The sequence below is a fragment of the Oryctolagus cuniculus genome, chromosome 2 (assembly GCF_051225735.1).
Source record: "Oryctolagus cuniculus isolate XC-2025 breed Fujian yellow rabbit chromosome 2, ASM5122573v1, whole genome shotgun sequence".
Classification (NCBI taxonomy): domain Eukaryota; kingdom Metazoa; phylum Chordata; class Mammalia; order Lagomorpha; family Leporidae; genus Oryctolagus; species Oryctolagus cuniculus.
Genome location: NC_142868.1, coordinates 64,897,695 through 64,912,080, shown reverse-complemented (window position 1 = coordinate 64,912,080; position 14,386 = coordinate 64,897,695). Strand labels below are relative to the sequence as shown.

Sequence of the window (14,386 nt, the reverse complement as noted above, 5' to 3'; positions counted from 1 at the left end):
TCACTCTGTAAGCAGGAAGACTGTAACCAAGCCACTCTGCTGCCCAAGAAGTCACAATTTATGCTTCTAATTTTAATTTTCCTCAGCTTAGATCCCAGAAGGATTTATTAAATTTGCTTTGTGGAGCCCATTAACTCTAAACTGAATAATGATGTTACTTACTCTAGGCTTGCAATCAGTTTCTCATAAATTCTCCACACACAAGACTCTAGGAACTCTATATTCCTCCATGACAGACTTTTAAGTTGGTTCATAAATGAAAAGGTTTACTCAATTTACCTAAAAGTTATTCGTAATTAACTGATACCAAGAGACTGTTGCGTGCCATGGTGGTAAGCAGCAAATGAGGTCTGTGGCAGAGACGATATGCATTCGGCGGCTTCACCTGGAAGGCGGAAGACTCGGAAGCTTTAACGGTGCCTCACTGGTGCTCTAGCTTAGCTCTGCTTGAAATGGGTAATAAGGACTTACAGTTCATTGTCATTTCATTCATGGGCGTGGGGGGATGGCCCGAGCCAAATGGATGGCTGTAAAAACCCAGGTAAACAGCCCATTGGTCGGGCTTGTGGAAGTTATGGACAGATATTAACTTTACATGGCAGATTAGCTTATGGGCGATGGTGGCAGGCAGAGGGGAGCTTCAAACACATGCCTTGGTGGTGGGTGGTGGAGGCATCCTTATGTAAGGAAAACTGCATATTATGACTAAGTTACGGCAGCTTTTGGGAAGATTGAGTGTCGTGGCGAGAAGGAGTCTTCTATACTTTTACGGGCAGGTTACCTGGACATGAAGTGATGCAGTGGATAGCACTGACGGCAACTCTCTGCTCACCTTGGCTTGAACCACTTCTGTGAGCCTGGCCACCTCCAGCTTCTAGAACATAGTGCATTTTGTGGACTGGGGTGCTGCCAGCAGTTTACTCCTCTAAAGCAAAATGGGAGAGGGTTTGGGTGTCTGTGGAAGGGGTGAAATCTTGCTAAGTTGCCCTATGAGGCTTCCTGGGGGTGGGCTTGTCCCACTCTGCTGGAGCCCTGATGACAACCTATTCCACTCAAGGTGGGTAAGGCGGTTCTCAGTCTGGCTGGACCTTGTCATTCTCTGCACTACAGCAAGTGAGGTGCTGCGGGCCCTACCCAGGGCTTTACCCTGGACAGAACGTGAAGTGGATTGGTGGTGCCTTCTGGCTGCCTCTTGGGGCTTCCTCCACTCCCCAGAGCACCGTGGACAGCTGATGAGCTGTTCAGGAGCGGAAAGAAGCAACTGCAGTCAGTAGACTGGGATAGGAGGAGACAGGAAAGATGGGGAACAGAGATCAGTGGGCATGGCGAGGGAGTTTGTCCAGCGCAGAATCTTCTCCCTTTTTAAAGTGTTTGTGGACTGGTCTTGGTCTGAGGTGCTTAGATCCAAGTGTTGTACTTGTGATCAGGTCCAGCAGTTAAGCCCCATGCAACCATTAGGTCATGGGTGGAGAATGTAAACAGATGAGGGCGAATTTTGTAGGAAGTGGCGGCAGCCCATCCCGTACCCAGAACAATTATTTCTAAGATAGAATTTTTACCCATACACTTTGTCTTTGTGCGTTCATGATTTTTAAGGAAAGCAGAGGAGCGAGCCTGTTTTTCTGAATTTCTTGTGCATGTTAAACTCTAATCTGAAGAGAAGAAAATGGACCAGTTTGCCAAGTGGAGTGACCCGATTCTTGTTGGATCAACATGTTATCAAGTTGAGGCTGTCACTACAAAGCAAGTGTGAGGCAGCCTGCCTGTTCACACTAAAATCAAAGCCTGGCCTGCCAGCCAGGAATTGCTGAGCTCAGCGTTCCCTAATCAGCCGGTCTATATGTAGATTTAGACATCTCCAGGAGGCTGCCAGCCTATCAGGCCCAACCTGATTATTCTAATCAAGTGTTTTAATTAAGCACACTTATTGCCAGGATCACAGCAAACAGGCCTCCTCTCTAGTAGTAATGGGTGTTTTTGTTGTTTTTTTCCCCTTTCCTTCTTCCTGGTGCGTGTTAGGCTTTGTCAGGGTGTTTAACGGTTCTCTAAAGTAGGCCACGGGGGAGTCCCCGGGGTCAGGGAAGTGCACTCTCCCGAGCTGGCATTCTGGCCAGTGGACCAAAAATCTCGATGAGAGAAAAGGTATGGCCAGGCGGGTCGCCCATGAATCACTACCCCCACAACTGTGTCTCAGCACCCTCCACAGGGTGCACAGACGCAATACCGGCTAGCTCAAGTTTTGAAAAAATGTATAAACACGCACACATTGGGTTGGCTTTTATTGGAATGCCTAGATGCAATCTATAGTCATCAAGTTATGGAAAATTCAGGTCACATATAAAGTTAAGAAGGCAAATTAAAAGAACAATACAAATCAGACAAAAATTACATCTCAAAATATCATGAAAGCATTTTGACTGGCTTTGCCTAAAATACTTTGAATATCAATTTCTTTTTTTTTTTCTGTAAGCGAATTCTTTTCATTTATACAGTCCCCCACCCACACCCCCAACTCTTAGAAAAAGATCTTTTGTTTACATATTACCCAAGGTCACTATTTCTTGTAAAAGCATGTCCAGATCACAAGTCTTTTTAGAAAGAAATAGGCTCATATTACCTACTAACAAGACACTAATTGGGTTGATTTGACTTCAACTAAAATAAGCACCAGGAGATACTCCAAATCTGTGATTTATGGTGCCTGTGGAACGACCAGTCCATGTTAAGAAGAGGTGCAGACTATGGTTATCCCTTCTGTCGTGTGGCACAAGCTTTTCAGGGTCAACACATCAGAAATGCTTCTGAGAACTCAGAGTCAGAGCCTATTTCACCCAAAAGTACTTACAGCATGCTAAACACAGTCCTGTGGAAGTTCCTCTGAACAGAACTGCAAATACCTAAGTTAACAGTTAGAAAAGAAAATGTAAAACAGAGCCATGTTTATGTGGTTTGAAATCTCATGGTTTTCTAAATTTGGGCTTTGTAGTACTTGCCAAAGGATTTCCAGGATAAAAAATATTAATGCTAATCTGTGCTTTCATTCTAATAAAATATCAGCATTCATTAGAAGATTAATTACCTTGGTATGCTCTACCAAATACACAAAGACAGTAATAGCACTGATACTGTAAATTCAGTAGCTATTTTGAAACTTTCCCAGCCAATCTGTTTAATAAACACGCCTACTGTGCAATTTAGAGTATGTGATACATACAAAGCAGTTAGAAAAGTATTTTCAATACATCACTTGAACCTCTCTATTTACGACATGTTCACTTGCTATATTTTATCACCATTATAACATAGAGGAAAACAGTGTGTACTATAGCTCAATGAACTGAGAAATATTTTCTAAAAATATTTTTGTGGCTGAATGTAGTGCTCGAAAGAGATTCGTTAGGGCGGCTGAGCCGGCACGGAAGTGCAGATGGCTGCCACGCGCGCCCAGCGCTCAAGCACACGTGCAGGAGGGCAGGGCTGTCAAGTTCACTTCCAGCTGGGTCTGCCACCCCCCAGAGCGAGCAGAGGCTGCCATTCAAACCAGCTCCCAAGACGGCTGGGTCACTTGGGGTCAGGGAGCTTTTGTTCTCCCCACCTGCCAACTTTTTTCTTTTCTTTTCTTTTTTTCCTTTCTGTCCCTCTGATTGCCCTCAGGGTCCAAAGCCATGATCAGCAGAGTGACCCTGCCAGGTTCCCTCTGGCTTGCTCAGCACTGCCCCGTTTCGGTAATCTTTGCTAGCTCTTAAGACACATGCTTGTGGTCACATCGCCATCGGAACGTTTTCTTCCCACAAATGGTTCCCAGACATCCGATGTGGTCCCGCCTCCATCAGGAAATGGAGCTTCAAGGAACGGTAACAGTAACAGCTCTGCCGCTGATCCTATCAACTCCCCTTTGACTAGGGGCTGAGAGAGGGCCAGAGAACCCCTCCTCCCCAGTTCTTTTCGGCCTTCGTCTACATTCCACCAGCCTTGATGTTGTCCTGTGCCTCTGAGTGGGTCATGTTCGAGGACACTGGCTCAGTGAAAAAGAGAAGAAGGAGAAAGGAGCGGATCTCGGATTGGCCACCCACTTAGGATTGCACTGTCCTACCCATCTAGTGATAGAAAGTTGCACATTTTTTTCAACCTAATACAAAAATATTAACACTTCTGGACATTATAGGCATAAGTTGTTATATCTCTACAATATAATAATTTATACTGTACAGCTATAACAGATAACAAAAGGTGCAATCCTTTTAAAAAAATCACACAGTTCACATGTTTTTATCATTTTATTTTTTAAGTATAAACTTTTTAAACACTTTACATAAATTAACTCCTCTGAGACTAATATTTGATGTACAGTAAATTGTAATTCATATAAAAATCCATAAACAACTTGTCTCACATAATTTACAAAAAAATCAGGGTTTCCTTTGCTTATCAGTGATAAGGATTCTATTTGCCAGTTTTCTCCCCAAGGCAAACCACGTCAGCATTGTAAAATCCATTATTAAATCCCCCGCCGTAGCAGAAGTCACTTGTGCCAATGTCCTTTCACAAAGCAGCACAGAGAGCACAACTGGGTTGTCTATAAACAGCAACTTTGCCCCACATGTTAAAATGAACAGAGATATATATCACATCCTACGCAGAGACTACTTCTTGTAAGCAAAGGTCGACAACGCCATACTATTTGGAAACACTGTATGCATTTTGTACTTGGTTAAATACAGTGCCGCAAAGGAACCCACGGCCCGCAGCGAAACGTGTAGGCCTTTCTTCCTTTACGATTTTGTTTTCTCTTAATACTTTCAGTCCAACTGAGTGCAGCGATATGCATATGTAAACATATTCTTTAAAGCCCATCACCTTGAAGGTCATTCAGAAAAACAAAAAAGTGGTCTTTGTTTCTGTTTTTATTCGTGAGTGTGTGGGTTGTTTTTGTTTTGTTAACGGTATCAGTTCTCCTGGAAGGCTCTTCTGCGTCGGAGAGTCCAGTCGGGATTGTGCTACAGAAAGCTCTGCGCGAGGGTGTGTGGTTTAGGCTCAAGAGAAATGCAGCAAAGCAGTGAGGTCGGCTCCGCGGCGGCCGGCGCGAGGCCCGGCCGTTACCTCTTGCCGATCTCGCTTTGGCGGAGGAACTGGATGTTGTTGGCGCTGTCGGCCAGCTCCGGGTACTGCTCCACCGAGAGTACGTAGTACCCGTCGTAGCCCTGCACCTTGCCGGCGCTCAGCAGCTGCCGCTTCTCGCCCTCCGTCCAGAGGCGCGCGCCCTCCTCGCCGTCGCGCACGCGCTGCTGCTCGCGCGCCCAGGCCCGGGCGAGCGCGCGCTGGCGCGCCTGCTCCAGGATGCGCGCCTTCTCCTCGTCCAGGGTCATGCCGTAGCGCACGTGCAGCGCCAGCGCGCCGAACTGCATCTCGACGTCGGCGAACCTGCGAGTCCTGCCGTTGACCACGGTGGTGGACTGCGACACGGTCACGTTGATGCCGTTCTCCAGCGCCTTGCGGCCGCTTGTCAGGCGCAGCGTGCCCAGGTCGCTCTCGGGCGTGGTGGTCTTGATGAAGTAGTGCGTGTCCTTGCCCTCGATGGTGAAGTGCAGGTTCTCCAGGTAGAAGGCGTTGTTGAGCACGGCCGCCACCTTGATGCAGTCCTCGTTGGCGATGTTGAGCACGTTGGTCTGCACGCGGCCCTGGCTGACGGCCAGCATGACGCCCTTGCCGATGAGCGACTTGACCGTGGCGAACCAGAGCCATGACTGCTCGCCGCCGGCCTTGCGCCTGCTCACCTGCACCTCGGCCATCTTCCCCAGCGACAGGAAGGCCTTGGCTTGCCTCGCCACTTGCTGCTGCACACCGAAAATGGGCTGAAAAGCGAAACACAACAGGGGGGATAGTTGAAAGAACACGTGTGTAGCCCTCAGAGGCCAGCGCGCCAGGCTTCGTGGCCACCATCCTGCTCTTGACCCAGGGCCACGAGGGCGTTGGGGCCTCGGAGGCTGGGTGCCCAGGCCTCCAAGGCCCACTCCCCAGAAGGGGAGCCAAATGGGTATTTCATTTTTTTTTTTTTATTAAGCTCTCACATTTGTTGGATGTTGTTCCCCTGGCCCACCCCAAGAGGACAGCCCAGTTTGCATGGTCCTAGGTCCCAGCAGTTTTGTCCATGGTAGGCAGCCGAGAAGGCACCACACACAGAGATGGGGCTGGTGGTGCTAGGGCCGGATTGCTTGGTCCCTCCTCATAGGCTCTGACATTTAAGTCAACTCTGTACTCTCTCCTGGGCAACAGTTTTGGGTTGAAAATCGCGAGTATTTGCACATCCGAAACGTGCATGGACGAGTGGACAATGGGGCAGTTGGAGATGGGTATTTATTACTTTGGGAAAACAGTTATTTTCCGCAGGCTTAGAGACAGCAGACCATCGACACCGGCCATTTCTTACACCACCAGATGTCTGGCCAGTGTTTCCCAAAGGCACACATCTGTCTCATTTGCTGCGGGAGGAAGAAACGCCTGCTTTTCTGCCCTTGGGGCAGCCTCGGTGTCTTTGCCGTTGATTCCCTTAAGCTGCCTGACGGCCCGCTTCTCTTGACAGAGAAAATGAACCATATTTAAAGGGCCGCCTAGGAAAAAGAGTGGGCCAGTGCATTTGTGCAGTTAGACTCCAGTGTGTTCACACATGTTGGACGGTCATGTAGGATTAGGACGGGTATGTTCAAGTGCATTAGGGAACTTCGGTATGTCTTCATGGTGCTTTATCAGTGTAGATGTATTCCTGATTAGAGCTGCTAAAATGGCTCCCAGATGCTGGAAATCTGATGGGTTTTGACTTTTAAATGTAAAGGTGACATGTGAAGAAAAATGCTTTTATACAAAATATGAAACACATTCCAGAAAACAGAGGTATTGACATTGTATATAGAGTGTGTGTGTGTGTGTATGTGTGTGTCTCTGTGAATCACGCTTGACTTTTTTCTTTGTATTCATTGAAATTATAGGAAATTGCTTGGAGGGGGGAATTAATCTTTCGAAGAAACTCTGCACTCTCTTCTCCTTATCATTATGGGGTAACCCAATTTCTTGATCTCTAATTATTCTTGCTTTAAGCTAGAAATCCTGGGGTTTTGTTGTGCGTTTCTTTCTGATCTCTGAATGGTGGGAATGAAAGGTGCCACTTTCTGAAATGGCAGCTTTGACTTTGCCATTTTCCGTTCTGTTTCTTTTATTTTTCCTAACAGTTACAGGGCTCCTGTTGTTTTCAGGACAATTCCGTGAACACCTGGTTGTAGGTGGGGCCTCCCCAGAAGACAGTTTTATTTTTAATATTTTCCTGGGAAACACTGCTAATGTTTTCAAGAAAATCAAAATCGGTGGCATTGTTTGTGGGCTGCTAATTTGTAATATGAATCCCTGGCCTTCCTGTTTATAGTATCTTTGCCTTCAGGTCCCAAGTGCCATAAATGTGCTTTCATAGGGTTCTCTGCAGAAACTCGGCACTCAAAAATGAGCTTGTGCATTTTATTACCTTTTGAGAATATCTTTCTATGTTTTTATTGGCATCGGTAAAACCTGAGTTAAGCCTGTTTAACAGGCCCTGGTTTGCTGAACAGAAAAGCAGAGAAGGGGGGTGCTTTTCTTCCCTAAAAGGGACAAGAAATTAAAAAACTGTCTCGGTACTGTTTTCACAGAGTAGTTGGATTAGATATGGGTAAAGACAAGTACGCCATGTCTCGCCCTCCCATGGTTTTGTTGCTTTCTTACCGGTATATCATCCCACTGCTGACTCTTTAGAAGTTCATAGGAGGGTTCTGTTAAATCGAATTTGGGAACAGGGAATCCAGGAATAGCATTGTGCAGATGGAAGCCAAATGTCACCAGCCAGCTGTTAACATCTAGGAGAAGAATGTTCAAAATGAAAGGTGTTAGAGTTTATTTTGTGCTTTCATAGATTTAAATTCCTACCTTTGGAAAAAAAAAAAACCACAATCTCAACCAGTAATAACCCGAGAGAAAGCACATGTTGGCTTTATCATGCAATTCAAAACCCACTCTGTTTTTAGCCATGAAGACAATGACCTCGATAGCAGCCCTGTGGTAAATGACACAGAAAACACAGAAAACGCAGAGCAACAGATACTCAGACTGCATAAACTGTCATAGGTGCCAAGTTGCATCCTGTGTGAGGAATACTGATACCAAGTGTAGCAACAATGCTAGGCAGTGTGGCAAAGACACAGTTGTGGGGAGCAAGTGAAATGTGCTTTGTAGTTAGCAAGACTGGCCTTAACTACAAGTCGTGTCTTGTTAGCTTTCTAAAGTGATTGCCCAAGGATACGTGGACGTCCACAACCCATTTTCTATGAACAAAAGCCCTAAATGGAGAGTATTAAAATCAACAACTGACTCCTAATGAAAGATGAATGCCAAAAGCTGGTGAAACTGGCCAAGAGCACAGGAGTTCTGATTACCATCGGTTACAGCTTCAAAGGCTCGCTGTGCACAGGTGGAGACAAACTTTTGGGGAAAAGAACCTGGAAACCTTTAAAATGGAATTTTTAAAATATTGCCATATGACTCCGAAAAGCCATTAAGCCCAGAATAGGGCTTTTATTCTCTTCTGGAGGTTCTAATGTGGCAGCGGTGCTCAGCAGGCTTGCAGCTTTACGAGTACAGTTGGGTGTAGATTATTTTATATATTAAGCGTATTGCTGGAAAATTTGAAATTGCATTGCACCTAATATATTTTATGCCATTCCATCTTTCTTTTGATGTGTTCCAGAAAATGCTGCTACGGCATTCCCCGCAGCCCATGTTGCTAGGAGAGGATGCACCCAGGAGCTGTGGGCCTTCAAGCCTTTCTCAGCGAGCCCCTGTCAACACCCCTTAAATCACCGGTTGTAAGCTGCCTGTCAGGATGATGGAGAGCCACTTGTTTCCTGCTTCCTTCTCTAGGCACCGACGCTCGCCTCATTGCCGGGCCAGTAGGTCCTTCGTCCAGGCATCTTACGGCTATACAACCTGTGATATTCTCCTTCCTTTAAATGGAGCGGTGCCAGTAGTGGTGGGGAGAAAAACAAGTTCCAGGTTGTTCTTGTGGGATGGAGAGGGATTATTTAAGATTATAGGTGGGTCTTTACTTTCTCTCCAAGGTTGCAGTTTTGGGGGCAAAGGTCCTCTTACACCAAACAAGTCTGTGTAACAGTGAAATTGGGACAGTCTTAAATACTGAAAGGCACTGATAGAACAGTGCGATTTGGGTGCAGATGTGTAGTGAAAAAGCCTGGAGTGAGGACAGCATCAGGATGCCGGCGAGTTGGGCTGCTGCAGGAAGGGACTTGAGGTGGTTCACAGCGGAGAGAGGCTTGGAAAGCTTTAGGCAGAGTGGAAAGGTACACCATCTGTGAGGGCAGCCTTTTAAGAGCTGTACTGAGACCAGAGAGAGCAGAGTCTCAGTATGCCTCAAACACTGAGCTGGATGGAGCTCCGGACACCAGCCAAATCAAATCGAAACAGAACAGAAAAACCAATCAAAGAAAACAGGAAAGAACCTTCTTCCTGGAAAAATTAATGTGGGAGGTTCAATTGTGGCAGCCTAGTTAAGGAATGGAAGGTAGAAGCCGAAGGATTCAGAGTTCTTGCAGCTGAGAACGAGGGAAGAATCAGCTCATTAGAGGGGATCATGGTAGTGCCTGCAAGGATTTTGTGGCTGTTTTATATCCTGGTGGTTCTATGGTGGCCAAAGTGGGATCTGGTGTTTTCGGTCTTACAAAACTAAAAGAGTAGGTGCACTGAACTTGGAAAGATCTTAAATCTACAAAGCCAGAAAAAAATCACCCCATAGTGGCAGAGAATCTAGTGGTACATCAGTCCTGTCACTGTGCAAGAACTGCACTAGATGGCAGTGAGAACTGTGTGTGTGAGGATGGAGTGGAAACAGAAAAAGGATCCACTGGCTAAGCAACTGAAGTTGCTCCATTGTGGTCCTAGGGTGATGGTGGTGAAGACAGGGTTAGACATCTCCCAGGGCTGGAGGACACATGTGCCACACTAGATCGTCCCCATTAGAGCTTTATACCTGTATTTTGAAAGTCCAGCATCACACATTTGTCAGCTATTACTTAATGGAGAACTGTATCCATTCTTGTGTTTTATGCCATAAAGTGAGCAGGCACAATTATCCCCATTTTATAGTTGAGATAACTGAGACTCGAAGTCATGTGACTTTCCTGTAAAGCCATGCAACTTGAAGGGGAGACGCTGGGATTAGAACTGCAGTCTGAGGACTCTGAGTTCAGCGTGGTTCCTGCTCTCCCCCTCCACGTCACTTCCCTTCCTTAAATGATGAGACTCCCTGTCATTTCTAAAACCCTACGGCATTGGGCATTGTGATGCAGACTAGGAAGTAACCATGTCTCACTGTGCCTTTGTTGTTTTGTCTATGGTTCCATAGAGAAACAAGTACTCCTAAGGTTACACATGAGGGAAGATAATTCTAGTTATTTTGTGTATTAATCTATTGATTGCAATAATTCAGCACTTGGAAAGAACAACAACAAAAAATCTGCTAACCTGTGATGTAGTCTTTCACATCATGGATTTTGCTTGCAGGGTTGTTATTCCTAAACATGTACAGATTAAAAGGAGCTGGGTCCTTGCCAATTCTTTTCCAGATTTCTATGTCAGGTGTTGTCCATCGCCCTGCCAAAATATCATAATCTCTTTCTCCAAAGTGGATTAATTTGGTGAGTGGGTCATACAAGCCACCATGAAATCCAATTACCAGCTGAAAGTCGATATTGGAGTCAAAGTAGATTTCGCCATACGCAGTGTACTGAATCTGTTTGAGCATCAGCCCATTGCTACTGAAGACAGCCAGTGGCGTCCCTGTGTTATCGGATGCGATGTAGAATTCATCCCCACTGCTGATTTCCATGGCAAAAAGATGTCCTTGGAGATCATAATAAAGGGAGGTGATTTCTGAGCTTGAGTGGTTATAGACATGAGTAATCCTGGTAGGATAAGTGAGGTCAGCGTAAAAAAACTGCAGGTGCTGCCCTAGGCTGGTTTTGCTAGAAACCCGTCTCCCCAGGCCGTCATAGCGATAGATCACTGTCCAGCCACTGCCTTTACTATAGACTCGGGTTAGAAGCCCCTTGGAGCTGTATTCAAAGATTTCTGTGCCTCTTTGACGTAGGAAACCATCCTCATCCAGCCGGTACTGAACATCTCCCAGGCGGGTGATTCTGTCCCGCAGGTCGTAGCGGAGGGGCGTCAGACGTGCGCTGTTGCTCGGGTTCAGTAAGTGCAGGTTTCCATTCAGGTCGTAGTTGTACCGCCACATGATCTTTTCATTGAGGTACACTGTTTGCAGCTGCCCGTCGACATCATACTCGTAAGCATATTTGGTGGTGTTGGCAAAGGGCCCTATTTTAATCTCTCTCTTGGTTACCCGACCCATGTTATCATATTGAATTGTAATCCAGTACATGAGTGACCTGAATATCTCATACTGAATTTCCTTGATGCGGCCGTGAGCGTCGAAGTGCTTTGTGTAAGTCATCACGGCTGTGGATATGATCTGATTAATATCATAGTATATTACTCCAAATTTTCCAAACTGCTCAACTTTGCCAGAAATGTCATCAAACTGATAGAGATCAATGGGCAGTGGGGTTTCATTGATGACGCCCTGCATGCTGGTCACTCGAAAGCTGTTGTCATAGCTGTAGTCAAATCTTGCGTTTACCATCCCATCTTCACTGAAGCGGAAAATCTGTCTGTCAATCAGGGGGCCGATTTGCCTGTATCTAATGGTGCAAATAAAACCATCACTCTGGAGGTTTACTGTTTTGAGGACTCCTGCTGTTTCATCATAGGTAAAGCTGACTCTTGTACTATCATATAAAATTTCCGAGAGCCTCGTCTGCCTTCTGTATTTGAATAAGACCCTGCGGCTGGTCCCCAGGAAAGCGGTTTGCAGGAGCAGCCCTTCCTCGTTGTAGTCGGTGATGATGGAGGCGTTGCTCTCTGGGGGGTTGTATATGTTGCGGTAGTAGCCGATGGAGCGGATGGTCTGCATGGTGTGGCGAGCCACGCTGGGCATGGTGATGGCGGACAGGCGGTCCCACATGTCGTATTCGAAGATGTACTGCCGCTGGCTGTGCAGCAGGAGAACCATGGACTGTAAAGAGGGAACACACGTTGTTACCCAATGCTCGGGAAATGGGGGAAGTGCACACAGGTTTGGTGACCGAGAACACACAAAAATTCTGCTTGAAAAATGATTGTCATTTGCACCGAGTTATCCCTGACCTTCCATGTCCCTAACGATTCCCTGCCCGATCTGCCTGGATGCTTAATTGTGTGGGGTTGTGAGGTTAGTGGCTCAAGATTCATGGTGTGCTACTCGTCATGACTGTACCATTCTCTTCCCAGGCACTCAGAGCCAACCAGCAGATTGTCAATGGATTTGGATAAGTCATAATACAGGCACAAGCAAGCTGCTGCTTTAAAGACAATATTTCAAGGAGAAAATAGCATCTGGGAAATGCAATCCTACCCATAATTAGCGATTATTTAGTAAGGTGGCTTTTCCCCCTCATTTGATTGAAGAGCCACTTAAATCACATTTTAATTTCCAGTGTGTTTGGGGGAGGAGAAAATCATCCAACATATTATTTTATGAAGAAGAGACATAAAATTAGCCAAAAATGGGTAACATGTACATAGAGCGCCAATGTCAACAAACACCGCTAAATTAATCACGTGGCGAATCACGGCTGTAAAGGCCCTTAACAGAAATAGGAGTTTAGATTTCTCTCTCTTTTTTTTTTTTTTTTCTGGTGTGTTCTCACAAGGCATCTGCACTGACAATAAAAATGTACATTTTGGGCTAAATTCTAAGTAAATCTGTAAATGGGAATTGGCTTGGATGTTTTGCAAGGAATTGCAGAAGGAGAGATTTGTTAGGTCCAGCTGAGCGGTCACACAGGGCTTGGGTGGGTCCTCCCTCTGAGCAAGCTTCCTTGGTCCCTGTGAGACCAGCTCCAGCAAGTAGGAAACACCCTAATCACCTGCATTCTTCCAAGGGCGGCTGGGACTAGGCTGAATTCACAGGCATTAGGGTCTCGTGTTGTAGCTCTTTAAAAGCCTAGCTGATGGTAGTATGCTATGACCTGTTTTGTGGTGAACACGCCGGGGCTTCCTGTGCCCGTTCTAGCCAGGAAATGGTGACTGCGTGGATTTTAGGGGCTTGGGAGAGACGGTGAGAAAGGATTCACTGGAGTATTGATGCGTGAAGGTGATCTTGGTTACTGCCGGCATCTGCCCGTGACAGCGGCTTTTATATCAAGATCCACACTTCGGCTCCCTTTAAACCTTTTCAGTCACCTGGTGATCACACTATCATTACATTTCTGACTCTTCCCTGTAACACAATTAGGGAGACTGTTCCAGATTGAAGCGGGGATCTCCTCCTGCTTGAAGAAGTGGCCTTGGGTCTTGTTAGGTTGGGCAGGGCGGGGGTGGGTGGATATTTTCCGTGTGTCAGCAGTCAGCAAAGTGTGGTGTAGGAGACCTAGGCTGGAGTCTGTCGACAGATGACCAGTTGAGTAGCTCACTAGAGGGGAATGGTCAGGCTGGGGCAGGGGCCTTGTTAGCTAACAGCAGGAGTCCGCTGTCCCGAGGGGGAGTCTCTGGGAAGCAGAGCTGGCAGGTGGGTTTGCAAGATGGGGTCCTGGCCGGGGGCAGGGGCGTGTGCTCCTGGAAGCACTCTGGGGCTGGAGGTGCCTGAAGGGAGACAGCATGGCGCAGCGAGCTTGGAGTCTGAAACTGCTGCTTGGGCAGAGAATGCTGGGTGCGAGCCAGCCGGGATGATCTGATGGAGTGGCTCAGGTGTAGGGGTTAGGGGGACACTGAAGCATTCCATGGGGCATGGGTGAGGAAGGAGATTGCGTGAGGTGAGCACAGCAACAACAGGGATGTGATTTTTTGGTGTCTGATGTGTGGGGTGGAGGCTGTTAGCTGTGGCTGCCGTGTAACTGGTGGTGGAATGCTTTGAGGTTTGAGAGACAGCAGAGCTTAAAATGGAAGCATTTTCTAGTGCTAATGTTTGCTTTAAAGGGAAAGGAAACACTTCATGAATATGCTGTTGGTTGCATTACATTTCTTACATAAGGAGAACATCCTTTCTCTTCCTTCTTCTCTTTCACTCCCTCCTGACACCAGTCAATAACCCAAGACACCACCCATCACACAGCATAGCCTTCTGCACGTGCGATACTAAGTCTCCATACCGGTACTGCATGGAGTTCTCAAGATTAGGGCATGCTCACCTTTTACAGTTAGAGGGGAGAGATGCTACCGACTATCTGAAACTGTGGCTTTCTAGGAAAACAACCTC

The 14,386-nt window shown here is 46.6% G+C and overlaps 1 protein-coding gene across 13 annotated transcripts in view; it reads right to left on the bottom strand.

Annotated features, from left to right (window-relative positions):
* Positions 1–4,262: 4,262 nt before the first annotated feature.
* TENM3 (teneurin transmembrane protein 3) overlaps positions 4,263–14,386 on the bottom strand; it is a 651,480-nt gene continuing 641,356 nt past the window's right edge. For all 13 annotated transcript variants that reach the window (XM_070068313.2, XM_089325515.1, XM_070068315.2 and 10 more), the window contains 3 exons: positions 10,555–12,166; positions 7,747–7,877; positions 4,263–5,852 (listed from right to left, as the gene is read on the bottom strand). In XM_070068313.2, coding sequence (XP_069924414.1) covers positions 5,097–5,852; positions 7,747–7,877; positions 10,555–12,166 — 2,499 coding nt within the window. In that variant the 3' untranslated portion in view covers positions 4,263–5,096. The remainder of the gene's footprint in view (positions 5,853–7,746; positions 7,878–10,554; positions 12,167–14,386) is intronic.